This window comes from Manis pentadactyla, chromosome 7 (assembly GCF_030020395.1).
Source record: "Manis pentadactyla isolate mManPen7 chromosome 7, mManPen7.hap1, whole genome shotgun sequence".
Lineage (NCBI taxonomy): Eukaryota > Metazoa > Chordata > Mammalia > Pholidota > Manidae > Manis > Manis pentadactyla.
In genome coordinates, this window is record NC_080025.1 from 48,224,843 (window position 1) to 48,239,490 (window position 14,648).

At 53.9% G+C, this 14,648-nt stretch overlaps 1 protein-coding gene across 15 annotated transcripts in view; it reads left to right on the forward strand.

Annotated features, from left to right (window-relative positions):
• Nucleotides 1-14,648, forward strand: part of TNS3 (tensin 3) — a 227,620-nt gene that overhangs the window by 126,373 nt on the left and 86,599 nt on the right. For 13 of the 15 annotated variants that reach the window (XM_057505348.1, XM_057505350.1, XM_057505352.1 and 10 more), the window contains 3 exons: nucleotides 3,900-4,029; nucleotides 4,309-4,374; nucleotides 5,255-5,359. In XM_057505348.1, the coding sequence (XP_057361331.1) occupies nucleotides 3,900-4,029; nucleotides 4,309-4,374; nucleotides 5,255-5,359 (301 nt within the window). Of the gene's footprint in view, nucleotides 1-1,437; nucleotides 1,747-3,899; nucleotides 4,030-4,308; nucleotides 4,375-5,254; nucleotides 5,360-14,648 lie in introns of those variants that run through there. The other 2 variants (XM_057505354.1, XM_057505346.1) reach the window with 2 other exon arrangements.

Genomic DNA, 14,648 nt, shown 5'->3' on the forward strand with positions numbered 1-14,648 from the left:
AGCCTTGACCCCTTGATCCAAGGTGCTCTTTGTCTTGTTGATGGAGAGTTTGAAGTAAATATGCAGCCATGAGACCTAAGGATTAAGCAGTCCTCTTAGCCTATCAGCCATCCTTACGCACCAGATTGATCAGTAACTACTGTGACTCAGAATTCTATTATGTATGAAGGCCCCAGCCATATGCATTGGGTCCCCTTGGGGAAGACTGGGGCAAAGGCAGGCTTTTAAGCAACTGTGAGAGAACAGGTTGGGTGAAGATTTCGGAGTTGTTTCATCAGACCCAGGATAGGAGGGCACACAGATCTTCCTCTGAGACCATTATACTGTTACAGAAAACCAGAAAACCTGGCCTGGATCACTGACAGAAGAACCAAGCAGCACTCAGAGGTCTTGGAGGGTGGAGGTTTATTTTACGCCAACAGGCTCAGAGGAGAGTGATCTCCAAAGGTCTGAGCCCTGAGTACAGGAGGGCCATGCCTTTTATACATTTACTACAAAGCTAAGGGGGGAGTCAGCATCCAGAAACTGTTGCAGTAGGAGCTATTAGGTCACTATAGGTGTGTTCAGGACACTAGTTAGATTTTAATCCATTTCTGTAAAGGTTACCTGGATACCCTATTATAAACGAATGGGCTTCCATGACTATGATTAACAAGCTGTTCCATACCACTGAGTTCTGGTAGGGAGGGGAATATATGGTTACATTGTTTTAATCTCAAGCACCCAAGCACCTTGTGATTCCTTTATATTCTTGAAGCCTTAACAGAAACTTTGTCTCCTTGGCTTCCTTGGAGTCCTACTAAACCCAGAGAGGAGAAGGGATTTGAGAATGTTCTGAATATTTCCTCATCAATACATGCAAGGACTCTCTCTCTGGAGACTACAGCCTAAGTAACATATGTGTAAATAGAGCACATGCACACTTGTATTAGCATGTAGTGTTGAATTAGTCCTTGTGAGATGATCATGAGATTGACATTGTAACATCCACTGGGCAGTCAGAGAAAGCTGCATTCGGCTCAGCGTCTCTGGTGGGACTGTAAGTTCCTGGTGAGTTGTGAGTAAGCTTGCACACGTGTGTGCCTCACCTTGGGCCTGGTGACAGCCTGTGATGCATGGATGTCATCTGATCCAGCCTTACTGTTTCTTATTCTCCTATAGCTCAAAAGAGGCTGCAACTCTGACTTGTTTCAGATGCAGATACTCTAAACTCTGCAGGCAAGGGATTGGTGTTTTGCAGAAACTCACTAACACCAAAGGCACTGAGGACAGCCCTCAGTCACTCTAATCTTGACGAAATGTTTTCATTATTTTGTATCTTAAAAGGGGACATTTGGGGTGCTCACATCAAGCAGAATACTGATGGTTCTCTCCTTTAAGTGTAAAGAGCAGATTCTGCTATCTGGTCACGGATGCTAATGAGGACTGTTGATGTGCTAACGAGGTCCGTTGATGTGGATAACAAATAATCCCCAGCTGTGCACTGTACCAGAGTTCCCCAAGGTGGAGCTTGAGCGTGGGCAGCTGGTGGCTGCCAGGACCCCATGCGAGGAGACACCTGAGGCTATCTGTTCAGGAGTCTGCCTGCGGTCTGTTCCTGAGGTCAGGTGGGCTGGACCGGGAGGTGGTGCCGCCCAACCCATCAGTGGGAAGAAAAGTTCCCTGTTAAATGGGAGGTGTGCGGGGAGGCTTAAGGTCTCAGCTGAGTTCCAGGAAGACCTCCGGGAGAGGGGGTGTTCGCATCAGGTTGGTTTCTTTCCATCCTAAGCCTGGGACAGTCTTAATCCTTCTCAGGGAGTCATCTAGCACTTGGCCCCTTGGCCTGGGGAGGTGCCCACGCCTTGGGGCACCAGGGAGCTGGCAGATGTGGGACAACGATCCTCATGTTTTGTCCTTCCCTGGGCCTGGGGTGTGGCCACCTCTGCCTGCCCTGCCATTATATGGAGGACTGGGATCGTGTCCTGGGTCCAGGGAGGGAGCTAAGGAGCACCTGGGGGTGGTGGGTGGGTCTGGGGGCTCCAGTGGGTGGGAGCCAGCCACAGGCACTGAGGGTGGGAGAGGAGGCTGTGGCTGAGGGCTTGGCGCTGTCCGAGGCTGCTTGTCTGTCCAGCACCTGCAGTGCCCAGCCCTCCTGGCTGCCTGTGGCCTCCAGGCTGTGATCCGGTGTCAGGTTCTCCAGCCAGGTCCTTGATATTTACAGTTATGAGAGCCAGGCTGGCAGGAACCTGGGCTTCTTTTCCTTTCTCCACCCTCATCCCCCTTTGATGGAGCCTCCAGGGCCCCAGCAGGAAGAAGGCAGATAGCATGGTGGGTCCATCCTCCTGCCCAGGGCAACATGGGGGCCTGTGTGTGGTCAGCCTTGCAGTCTGTGCCAGAGCCTCTGCTGGCATCGGGATGGTTAGTGCACAAGGGTCCCCTGGAGCAGGGAGGATGGTGGCCCGTAAAGGGCAGGAGGCAGAGCCCCCAGGTGGAGGTGGAGGGCACTGTGGCTGAGACGCATTTGCTGCTGGACTCTTGCTGGCTGCGTCCATATGTCCCAACTGTGGGGCTGAGTCTAGACTGCATTTGCCGCAGCTGCCCAGTGTCCTCCGCCTGTGCTTGTCGATGCCAAACCCTCCCCCGATGGCCTGTTTACACTTCCCTCACCCTTGTGTTTGTCAGACTGCTGCCTGGCAGACAGCGGGAGGTAAACCACAGGACCTGCCCAAAGGGCCACAGAGCCCTCCTGCTGGCTGTGGCCGGGATTTGTGCTTTTCCTTGCATGAGCGTGACTCTGGTTAGGTCCAGAGTGTCCACCTGCACTCTTATTGACCTTGGTGGTGCTCGGGTATTTTAAACCCACCTTTCTGCAAGAAACTTCTCTTTTGTGAGCATGGCTACATCAGAAAACTCCCCAATCCCCTGCCCCTCCCCACTGGGCCTGCTTGGTCTGCCTGGCTCTGTCTGTTGAGGGCAGAACCCAGCCTGCTTCTGGCCCCAGCCCCAGGGACCTGGAAGGGAGTCCCTGCCTGCTGCAGTGGGAATAGAGGTGAGGGGGTTCCACTCCTACAGGCCTATGGGTCATCCCTGGGCTCCACCACCCACAGGCCCCTGAGGCAGGGCCCCAGTAAAGGAGGGAAATGAGGCTGGGCCCCTGGTGGCTCACCCTATGCCCCCAGGCCTGAGGGCTGAGGGGGCTTCCACCCTGCATATTAGCATGTCCCCTAAAGCTGGAGCTGCACCCCAGGGCCCAGTGCACCCCAGCTCTGGGGCTGCAGTGTAGCCTGGGTTCAGGCCACTTCAGGTGATTCTGGTCTCAGCTGACCACCTGGACGACCCAGCACAGGAATTTAAATCTTATGCTGCCCCAAGCTCTGGTCTCTGCTCCCTCTACCCCCTTTCTTTGTCTCTCTGCCTCTCCTTTCCTCTGTCTCCCTTCCCCTATCTCTCTGACTCTGTCTCTGTCTCCCCCCTGTGTCTCTCCCTCTCCCTCTCCTCCTCTCCTGTCTTCCCCTTTGTCTCTCTCAATCACAGCCTGTAATAACCATTTAGCGTATCACAGGTGGTGACAGCCAGCTGCTGTTTCTGTGAGCACAGAAGGGCGTTCAGGTGAAACACAGAGTTCAGGTGAAGTAAACTTCTTCACGATTGGTTAAGGTTCGGGGGGAAAGGGCCACGGGATGCCATTCTGCAGATGTCCTCCAAAGCAGAACACGTCATTGCCCGTCTGAAGGGCCAGGACTGTGTGTCTGAACTTGTGTGGCCAAGGGGCCAGCAGGACTTGTGTGGCCAAGGGGCCAGCAGGAACAGTACGTGGCCTGTGTGCAGCCTGCCATTGCTGTTGGGGTCCCCTGGGTGTTGGGGTCCGGTGTCCTACAGAGTGGCCCCTGCAGCCAGCGCTTTCCCCACCCCCCATCCAGGTGAAGTGCTACCACAAGAAGTACCGGTCGGCCACCCGCGATGTCATTTTTCGCCTGCAGTTTCACACAGGCGCTGTTCAGGGCTATGGGCTCGTATTTGGGAAGGAGGATTTGGACAATGCCAGCAAAGGTGAGGTCCCGCCTGCAGGGATGGGGGAGAGGGGGGGCACAGTGGGACTTGCTGTTTGTTTTATCCACTCTCCTCCCGAACCCTCCCATAAATTGAGCTCCTGACAAAGTTCTTACCAGTCTCAGGGGAGACGGACAGCTTACTTGGCACAGGAAACTTCTGGGGGTGCAGGGGGGCGGCTGTGACTTTCTGCCATGGGGGCTGCCGGAGGAAGACAAAAGTCATCCTGATTTTTTAGCTCAGCTTTCCAGATTTGTTGAAATACGATTTCTTTTTCAGATGACCGTTTCCCTGATAATGGGAAGATCGAGTTAGTGTTCTCAGCCACCCCCGAGAAGATTCAAGGTGGGTAAAGTGCAAAAAGGGGAGCAGGATGTGTTCTATGTTCGGCGATGGGCACATTGGGGTCACTGTACCAACTCCCACCTTTGCAAATATCAGGAAATCTTCACAATAAAAAATTTATTTAAGTAGTCAGATACCAGACAGTGTGTATGTTGGGGGGTTGAAGACAAAGGGGCCCAGATAGGTCAGTGAGACCCCAAAGAAGACCCCATGGTCCAGAACCACTGGGGCAACGGCTGAGTCCCTGAAGCCTTGTTTCTCCTGCCCTGGGAAGATTTGACTGGTTGATTACCTCCCCCTTCGACAAACAACCAAATGTTTTACAAGATGAGAGGTACAGTAGCCTGCAAATACTTTGATTCTCTTTCTAAAAATGCCTTGATAGAGAAATCACCCCCTTATCATCAAGGCAAATGGTTCATTCCATCACTGAAAGCCATGCACTTGACATTTCAATTTATGTTTTAATCATGATACTTCTGAGCTGGGTGCCATCATTTAGGCCTGGAGAGGTTAATGCAAGGCTGGTGGGCCAGGAACCCCTTGGCCTCTCAGGACCACTGGAAGAGGGAGTGTGGGTCTGGAGCCCAGAGCCTGGCCCAAACTGGCCTGTGCCGTCCATCTTCCCTGAGGTCCACCTGTGCGAGCACACTGGGCTTGGAGGACCCACGTCTGCCTTGCCGCCCAGCTGTCTCACTGCTGTTTGCTTCGTTCAGAAGAGGGCACGCTGGCTGCTATCAGTGCCAGGCTTGGGGCAGGGCTGCTCCATGGGCATGGCTTCCGGGGCACTAACAGCTGCCCCTTGCCTCATCACGGGGGGACACTGGTGCTGCTGGCTCGGCCAGGACTAATGCCTGTGCACCCCCACCCACCCATGCAGGTTGTGAACATTTGTGCAACAACCATGGGGTGATCGTAGACTTCAACACAGCTGACCCGCTGATCCGCTGGGACTCGTACGAGAACCTGAGTGCCGATGGGGAAGGTGTGTCTCGTGACTTTGTCAGTTACTGGAGAGAAGGGCCTGGAGGGGGTGGCTGCTCACGTTTAAATCAGAAATGTTGTTAGAGTCTGCTCAGAGGCTGGGGATACTGGGGTTTCTGAGATCCAGAGCTCATACCTTTGTGGGTGCGAGGGCCTTGATGAGAACTGGGTGCGGTGACTTGGGATCCAGCTTTGGACAAAGCTTAGACAGGGGGTAGGCGGCCAGTGCATCGGACTTTCAGGGCTTCCTTAATGGGAGTCATGTCTGCTCCTTGTCAGGGACCGTTTTCCACCTCCTTCCCTCCCTCCCTTACTGATTGTTTACAGGGAAGGCCAAGCATGTGATCGTGGGTGACCTTCCTGCTATTCTGCAGCCCCCAGCCCCTGGGCAGTAGATATTCTGTCTTTGTTTCTGTTGGCTTGTGGCTCCAGTGTACTGATTCTGTGGCTGCCTCATTTTGATCTCTGCTTTTGTGAGTCCATATCACCCAGACCTATTCTCTGGTCACCCACGGAATAGGTCATTTGGGTTACAACAGTGTTGTGAAGGAGGAAAGGGGTGGGGGTGGGGGTGTTTGCTGAAAGAAGTCGGTGGAGGCTGATTTCAAAGAGGGCCTTGGCTTCTCCCAGGCTTCCAAGATGCCGATCTTCAGTCATTTTCAGCTGTCCACGGAGAATCAGACCCGATTTGGGAGAGATCAATATATTCTTGGTCAGATTAGTACCACCCAGATGTAAAATAACCAGAAGTGGTAAAACCACAGTGCCTGTCTGTGGGCCACTGAGCTTGCAGAGACTCCCGGAAGGGGACGTCTGTGGCTAGCACCAGGGTTACTGTTATTGTGTTCCAGGGGGCACGTCACTCCTGCACTTGTCTGCCTGGGCTGCCTGGGAATCAGGCTCTCCTGGGCTCGTTTCTGGGGGATGCTGAGTGCCTGGTAGCTGGAGCTGAATTGCTAGTGCTGGCATGATCTGGCCTCGTCTCTAAGGTCCACGGAAGCCTCGCAGCAGCAGCAGCCCCGTTGTTACCACTGCTTTTCCCTATAACCGTGGTCTCCAGGGACTGGACTTGGGTCGGGTGGGGCAGCCCCACAGTGTCAGGTGACAGGGACAAGGCAGGGGGCGCTGTCTGTGATGGCCATGTGGGCCCGCCCGATGTCTGTCAGCCCTCAGTCCAGTGCCCTGCCGGGCTGAGCACACGGAGATGCCTTGAGCAGGCAGCCTGTCCTGAGGTGCTCTCGTTCAAGGGGGTGAGGACCAGAGCATGGTGACAGGTCTCTCTGTGGAAGCAGCCAGTGAGGGAGGGCAGCTTATGGCGTCCTGGCAAGATGCCAGGCTGGGGCAGTTGGAGGGTGCAGCCCGCTGTGGCACAGGTGTCCCCATCATTCGTGTGTTATGATGTCCCATAAAGTCTCTGTGACGCTGAGTTAATGAACACTGACCTTTGCTCTCGGGATACAGGGTTAGCTTCCTGTGAGCCTCTGGTCATTATATCCACCCATCCACACATAGCCTTGTTTTATGTGCAGATCTGTCAAAAGATGCCTCCTTTAAGCTATGTTGATTCATTGAACTCATACCAACAGCCCTAGCACTCATGTCTGAGTAAGGCTTCTCGAAGACGTGTTTTCTCTGGGAGGCACATCATGGCCTTCTTGCACACAGAAACACTGGACCGCACTCAGGGTGATTTGAAACAGCAAAAATGCCAACAGGAAGCATACGATGGAAAAAACAGTCTGGAGATGGATGCGTGTTTCTGGTGTGAGAGCTGAAACAGAAAGCCCCCCCAACCTTGGAATGTGCATGTCAGGCAGCTCCCAATTTTGGCTGCTTGCCTATGTCAGTGAATGACCACAGAAATGCCAGGTGTACTGATTTGGGGGTTACAAATAAATAAATCTTAGTAAGTGGGTGAATTTGCAGATGTAGAATCTAGAATGGTGGGAATCAGTGTAGTTCCTGCTTCTGTTGTTTAAAAATCATCTCCTTTCTTTTGTATCTTCCATGGCTCTGCCCTTTGGGCGCAGCGCCCAGGACTGGTCCATACAGGGAGGTTTGGTTCCTGCCTCTCCCCTTGGGCTGTGTGGCCTTGGGCAAGTCACTTGTCCTCTCTATGCTCTTTTCTCCCCTGCATAGTGGGCATAGTTGTAGGGCCAGAGCTGCTGGGCAGATGCCGTAACATGATGAACGCAAAGGATTGAGCTGTCCTCCAGGTAGCAGGGTCCCATAAACGGTGTTGTCACTTCCTTGGAAGCCCTGGCGCTTGGTGAGGACCTGGCCTGATGGAGTTGGTGAAGGTATACAGAACCCCAAAATGTCTGTGGGAGAAGCGTGTGTCTGCTGTCTTGCCCTGTACCATTGGGTGGCCAGTGCAGCAGGTAAAACCAAGTGGTGCTGGAGGAAGGGCCAGCCACCTTACTCTGGACGCTGGTGACTTTTCTGTTCCACCCAGACAACTTTTCTGTTCCTGCCTGTCTCACTTCCATGCTGACACTGCTCAGAGGTGCATGGTCACATTCCATCACCGAATGTTCCTGGTGTGGCCCGGGGTATTTCCCTGGCAGGATCATGTCAGCTGTAACAGCTGAGGAGATGCCCCCAGCACCACACCAGCCCCTGAGTTTGGAACGTCCCTGGGGGCAGTGGGCTGGGCAGTCCCCACCTTTGACTCTCCTCTGAAGGACAAAGGCTGACAGGTGAGTACCAGCACCAGGCTGCTCCCCTGCACCTGAGCTGTGCCCACAGGCCTGCTCTTCCTCCCTCCTGCTCCTCTTCCTCCCTCCTGCTCCCCTTCCTCGTGCTCCTCTGAACCAGTCTTATTTTTCCTCAGTTAGCTGGCCTGCCTCCCTTTTCTTAACGCTCACCCACGTGGGACTCTCCCTAGCACTCTGCAGGGGCTGTGGTGCTTGCCCTGAGGATCTCCGGCTGCCTAGCCCTGGGGCTGCCTCTCCTGTGGGACATGTCTGCTGCGTCCCCTCCATGGGAAGTTTTCTGCTCCCTCCTGAGTCATGTTCTCTTGTGAACCTCCATTTCCCCACCCATACAATGGCATGTTTTAAATAGATCATCCTAGAGATAACCTCTGATCTGTGAGATCCTTTTTATTATCGTACATACAATTTCTCTTTGCCATGCATCTCACAATTCCTTAGGACCTGCTGTGTTTCTGGTGCTGTGATGAGCTGGAGTGGAGAAAAATAAGCAGCGTATCTAGAGGGGAGAATGTACACATGTCTATGTATGTCTGTGTACATGCATATATACGTGTTCGTGTACACATAGGTATGTATGTGTGCATGTGCATATATTTATACGCGTCCATATGTGTAAATGCATGCATGGGTATATGTTTCTGTGTATGTGTGTATATGTGTGCATACATGTGTATATACATGCATATGTATCGTATGTGTGTGTATATCCATCCATCCACCTACCTTCCTCTCTGCTCAACAGTCACTGTAAGACATGCTGTGTGCCATACTAGAGTGTGTGCTGGGAATTAGGGGAGGATGGACAAGGAGCAGCCTCTCAGCCTGCCCTCTCCAGGGAGAGTCACAGAGAAGGCTGCTGCAGGCAGGGGATGGAGAAGGTGCATGTCGTCCTGCCGCTGAAGAGGTTTGCATCACTAGGAACACCTGTTGCAAGGAGCCTGCTCTTGGCTGGTTGAAGCAGGGACCCCATAGCCACCTGGCTGGAGGATGCAGGAAGGGGACATGGGGACGCCCGGGCAGGCTTCAGTGTCTGGCAGGGAGGGGCAGTGAAGAGGTGACTGGAGACCCCGGCCAGCATTGATAGGGCTCTGTTGTGCCTCTGGATGCCCAGTGGGTGGCTTCTTATTTAGGAGGTGGGTGAAGAATACCCCGTGCCAGACTGAACCCGAGGACGGGGGGCAGGGAGGCTTCCAGCAGGCCCTCCCTGGGCATGGACTCTTGTCATGCCCCCACTTCCCTTTCCTCAGCTCCTGGCCTTGGCCTGTGAGTGAGTGAGTGGTCACAGGCAAAATTCTTGCCCATCTAAGGTATGTAGATGAGGCCCCTGTGCACCCAGCTTTGGGCTCTGTTAGTCAACAGCCCACAATTTAGATTCAGCCTCCCAGGCAACCTACCACAGTGCAGAGCTGTGGCAGGTGGCCTGAGGGATGCAGATTCCTTGGCCCCTTGCAGTAAGATCCTCCTTGTTACCCTGAGGCACAGGACGCCCTGCTGTGGCTGTGCTCCTGACAGGCTGGCTGTGGGTGAGGACAAATTGGGTCCAGAAGTATCTGGCCACGGGTGTGCTGAGTTGGGAACTGTGTCCCAAGATGTGAAGGCTGAAACACCAAATCAGGTGGCAACATTCAGGTGTTGTCATTTTGAAAATGTATTTGAAAGCGTTTCTCCCCAGAAATCACTGGGGTCTCCGGTTTGGAAAAGAAAGCCAGCTTTGGCATCTTGGCAGAAAGGCCCCTCCCCTCCTGGCTCTGCTCAGTCAAGGCCAGCTGCTTGCGGCAGGATGGGATGCTGCCCGCCAGGCTTGGAGAGCCGATGTGAGCTCGTCAGCGTCTGGCTTCTTGGTTGACTGCTCAGGGTTTCCACTCTGTCCCCAGAGAGGAAAATGCCCGCGGACCCCACCCCAGCCTGGCATGCTTGGCAGTTCATCAACAAGCTGCCATGGTGGCACCACTCTGGGCCCAGGGTTCCTTCCTGCCATGCCTAATTCAAGCCCTGGGCCCCAGCCCCGAAGCACCACTTTCAGGAGTGGCCTGTGACCCAGAGACAGGGTGCTCCGGAATGTCACTTGATAAGGGATCGCAGGTGTCACAGGAAGGAGGCGACAGCTTTCTCATCTGAAGTGCAGTAGTCACGCCCTCTACACTGGATGTGAACTTTTAAACAGATCAGATCTGTCAGGAGCCCTGGGGTGTCTGACAAATCACTCCAGGATTGCTGTCCTAGACAGGTCAGTGAATTAACCCCTGTAACTCCCCAGGGATGGTTTCCTACACAGCCAGTAGCCTTTTCCGGACACAGTGGAAGCCCTGAGTAGGCGTGGTTTGATCTAGGTCCTTGGCCACCAGCCACTCAGGACCCTTGGGCTGTGGGACCCACTCTGGGTGTGACGTGTCCCATGCACCATCAGGGCCTGAGTGGCAGTGGTGTGCTGGGGCAGCTGCAGGTCTGGCATCTTCCTAGGCACCAGCCCAGCACACGTTTTCTCTTCTGCACCTTCCCCATGCTGTTCGTGAGGGTGTTGGCGCACCCCACTCTCTGGTGGCTGCATCGGCTTGGCAGCATGCCCAGTCGTCGTTGCTGCCCACGTCCACATCCTGTCCTGGAGCGCGCATGTTTGTACTCTGTCACTGGTGCCCTGCCTTGGGGCCAGCAGGTCAGGTTTGACTGCTGGGCTCTCCCGGAGAAGAACCTGGTAGTGGCCCAGCCCTTGGTCTCCCTGGGACCCAATCACAGCCTGTGTGGTGAAAGCGAGCTGCAGGGGGCCTCCAGCTAGCCCTCCACCCTCTGAGCATGGATGTTCGTGGAGGCTGTGTGTGTTGAGCTCAGATCCCACCTGGTGAGCTTCCCTCTATCCTTCATGGGTAAAACCTTTCTCTCCACTGCCAGTAACTAGCAGGATTGCAGCCTTCTTTCTTGCTCCATGGAGAGTCTGTGTGTTTCTGCCAAGTTAAGGCTTAGACATGTTGGCCTTGTCACCAACATGGGAAAGAGCACTGACTTTGAGTATTTGATAAAGGGACCAGAAGCCAGAGAGAGAAGTGTTCTAAATGCACCCCTCCTGCATGCCCCCTGACGCCTCCTCACTCCATCTTCGCCTCTGGCCTGACCTGTGCACTGCCATACTGCATTCCCTGTCTCCAGGCCGCTCAGATGTCTTTCAGTCACGTGGACATGACTGTGTCACACCCTCCCTTCTTTGGGAAGTTTGCGGAGAGGAGAGTACCCCAGGCTCCTTGGAGGGGTAGGTCCCTGGCAGATTCTGGGAGAAGGGCCTTGGTGAGAGGGGCAGCTGGGAATATCCCATGGGCCTGAGTCTCTGCAGGGACAGGCATTGGGTGCCCCTCTGCTCACTGTGACATCTCCTCGGCAATGTGTTGAGCTCTAGGGTCCCAAGCAGGTGCCTGAGAGTGGCCTCGTGCCTTCCTGGCCATTCCTCCTGCACCCACCACCCCTGCTCCATCTTTTATGGTTTTCATATTGGAATTCTGCCTAAGCACTTATTTGAGGACCAGGTTCTGCCATGTGGCACTGCCTGTGTGGTTGGGATGGGACTACAGCTAAAATAGTGTTTTAAGTTTCGAGGAACAAGATGCGGTGCTGGGTGCGCATGGCTGTGTGTAATTAGTCTTTCATTCTGTCTCCAGGGCCAAGGACAGAGGGAATGGCTGTTGTTTCTTCTGTTAATGTTCTATGAATTGTCACTAGGGCGTGGCCCGCAGGTCAACCCAGTGAGCCTGTGACGTGAGTGGCTTCACCTCGGTGGCACATGGGGTGCAGAAGGCATGTTTTGTAAGGCTTCCAGCCATTACCTGCAATTGGGGTCATTATAGTGGCAGTGTGTGTGTTACATAAAAAAGTGAGTCTTGAGCGGTCCTCATATTGCTCAGGGCATCGTGTGAGCAGGCAGCTTTGACCAGACCCACGTCCACAGCGCATCCCTCTCCCCTGAGAGCAGAGCAGCAGCCCAGCCATGCCGTGAGTCTGCTGCCTCAGGGCAGCACTGTTCCTAGAAGAGTTGTCACCTTGCTGTTTTGAGTCGGGGAGGCCTGGCGTGTGGTGACAGGGTGACAAGAATGGGCAGTAAAGTCTGAGAGGGCCCCATGTCAGGGCCGTCCATCTTTAGCAGCTGGCTCTCTTCCAGCTGGTCCAGCTGTAGTTGGCGACCTGCATCTGCTCGCCAGGCCCCACACGAGTGGGCAGCTGTGCCGGGAGGTTTCCTTCCCCACAGCACAAGGCAGAGACGCATTTTGTGTTGCTTTGTTTTTGAGCAGTGGCCTGTCTGCAAGCCCTATATACCTGTGACATTGTGGTCTTTGGGACTTAGTTGCAGAAAATGGAAATAATCTAGAATTCGTGATGATGGTGTTCTATGGGAAATGATACTATGGACATTCAATAGTGTATTGTTTTTTGTCAGTGTTTGAATGTGATGAATTTGTTACCTAGAATCCATCCTCACCGTAGTTAGGCCAACATTTAGAGCAGTTGGGTTATTTGGCATTGATGTAGGGAGTTCCCGAGATTTCAGTAGTAATGCCTTGCCCTTTGTGGGGTCCGGGGGGGGGCCACCCAGGCCTTCCTGGGGGCATGGTCTCTTTTGTCCTGGCTCCTGAGTACAAGGGTCCACAGAACATTCTGCGGGCCTCCTGTCCCACTTTACCGCTGCTTCCAGAGATATTCAGGAATGCACCACCTCCTTTCTTCATTAGACGTGTAACCCATGGATGAGATTACAACTCTTCAGGACCAAAAGGCTTGGGGCCTTTCCAAACCCTGAGCCACAGAACCCCCTTTTGGCCAAAAATCAGTGAAACCTCCTCACAAGACCACCCTGTTTCAGCCTGCCAGCCTGGATGGGCTCTGTGTGATCAAAACCCTCCCATGGGGGCATGTGGAGAATGACAGCATCCTGAGCGTGCCTTCTCTGTGGCCATCAGCGACGGAAACGCCAAGCTTCAGAGGCCAAATGGGTGCCAGTTGCCTGTGCCCACGGAGGCATGCCACAGCTCATTGGTAAAGCTGTCATCATGAGGAAAGCCCACCCGGAGCAACACGCACAGAAGAATGAGCAGGACGAAGGGAAATGCTCCTTTTGGGCACATAACAGTTGCGCAGTTTCTTTCTCATAGAAACGGAAAAGGAGCGCCCTGGTGAGCGCACGGTGTTCTGTGCCTTCCCCATTACTGGCCTCTTAGTGGTAGATTTTCTGCAGTTGTTGGCTTTGTGATGCAAAGGTCTGCCTTCAAGATTTTTGTGTAGGAGAAGGTTGGACCCCCATCACACCTCTGACTTGGCGAGACCCAACGCACCAAGGAGAGGCAGGAGTTCATCTCAGTCCTCAAAGCAGATGGTTCTAACTGCCGATTCTTACCTCTGAGTTCTTAAAAGGTATTATTTTATCAATTAGTCATGCCCTTTGTTACAGCGGCAGTGTTATTTGCACAGTGAGAACAATGATGCTCATCCCTTGGTAGGAAGGTGAGTGAGTCAGCACCCTGGCCAACACCTAACTGAACAGATTTTTTGCACAAGGAACACGTCATGACCCTAATGAAAGGGACCCCTTCCCCCAGCATGAGCTGACTTTTATCTGGAGTCCTATGTGCCACCCCGTGCCAGGTGATTTATTGAAGAAAAGAGCTACTCTGACAGCCCAGTTGTGTCCTGTCTCAGGCTGGTTGAAGGGTGACCCTTGCAAGTGTTTTGATCATGCACTGTGAACCTGAAGACATCAGAAGGGGCTGTGCGCGTTTGCTCCGGCAAGTTCTGTTCATTTAGACTAAAAACATGTGGCCACGCTGTGAGCTGTGCACAGCAAGGCAGGGGTTGAATCGCTGGCCTGACCGCAGCCCATCTCAGCTGCATGTGATGCAGTCTGAGATGCAAAGGGGCTGCCGGGCAGAACACGGGGTGTGTGGTGTGGACGGGAACTGCACCAGAAGGCCCTGTGCAATTAACACAGGGCAAACCTGGCCACATTGAGGAGATGAAGGTGTCGGGCAGAGATTTCCTGGCTGATACTTGGAAGAATGCAAACCACACTTTGTAAACCAAAGCAGGTTTGCGCTGGCTCAATGCCAGCCTGGAGGCCGGGTGGAGGGCATAGAGGTCTGCTGTGGCTCTGGAGAAGAAGCCTTTTCTCCGCCTCCTCAGCCTCCAGTTCAAATTTCACTCAACCCGATTGCATGAAGCCCCACCTTCATGTTTACACTGCACTGACGGATTTGGATTTGGCAGAATCAAAGTTCCCCGCCTGCCAGCAGGATCGTCCACCCTGCTCCTTGGCCGCTGCCTCCCCCAGAGCAGGCGTGCCTGCCTGGGATGTTGCCCCTGGGTGGGTGAAGTATTCTTACGGAGAGTGGGTCTGGGGCTTGCAGCTGAGCAGGCTGCCCTGCCGTGCAGCAGGAAGGTAAGCTGGGGGTGTGCACGCGTGTGCGTATGGCTTCTGCAGGGCTCCAGATACCTGCCGTGGAGCCGATTTTCTGCTCTGGGGCTTGCAAACCAGACAGAACTGCCAAGGACACCAGATGGAGCTAGTCGTAGAAGAATAGCAGTCACTCTGGCAGGAGGGAC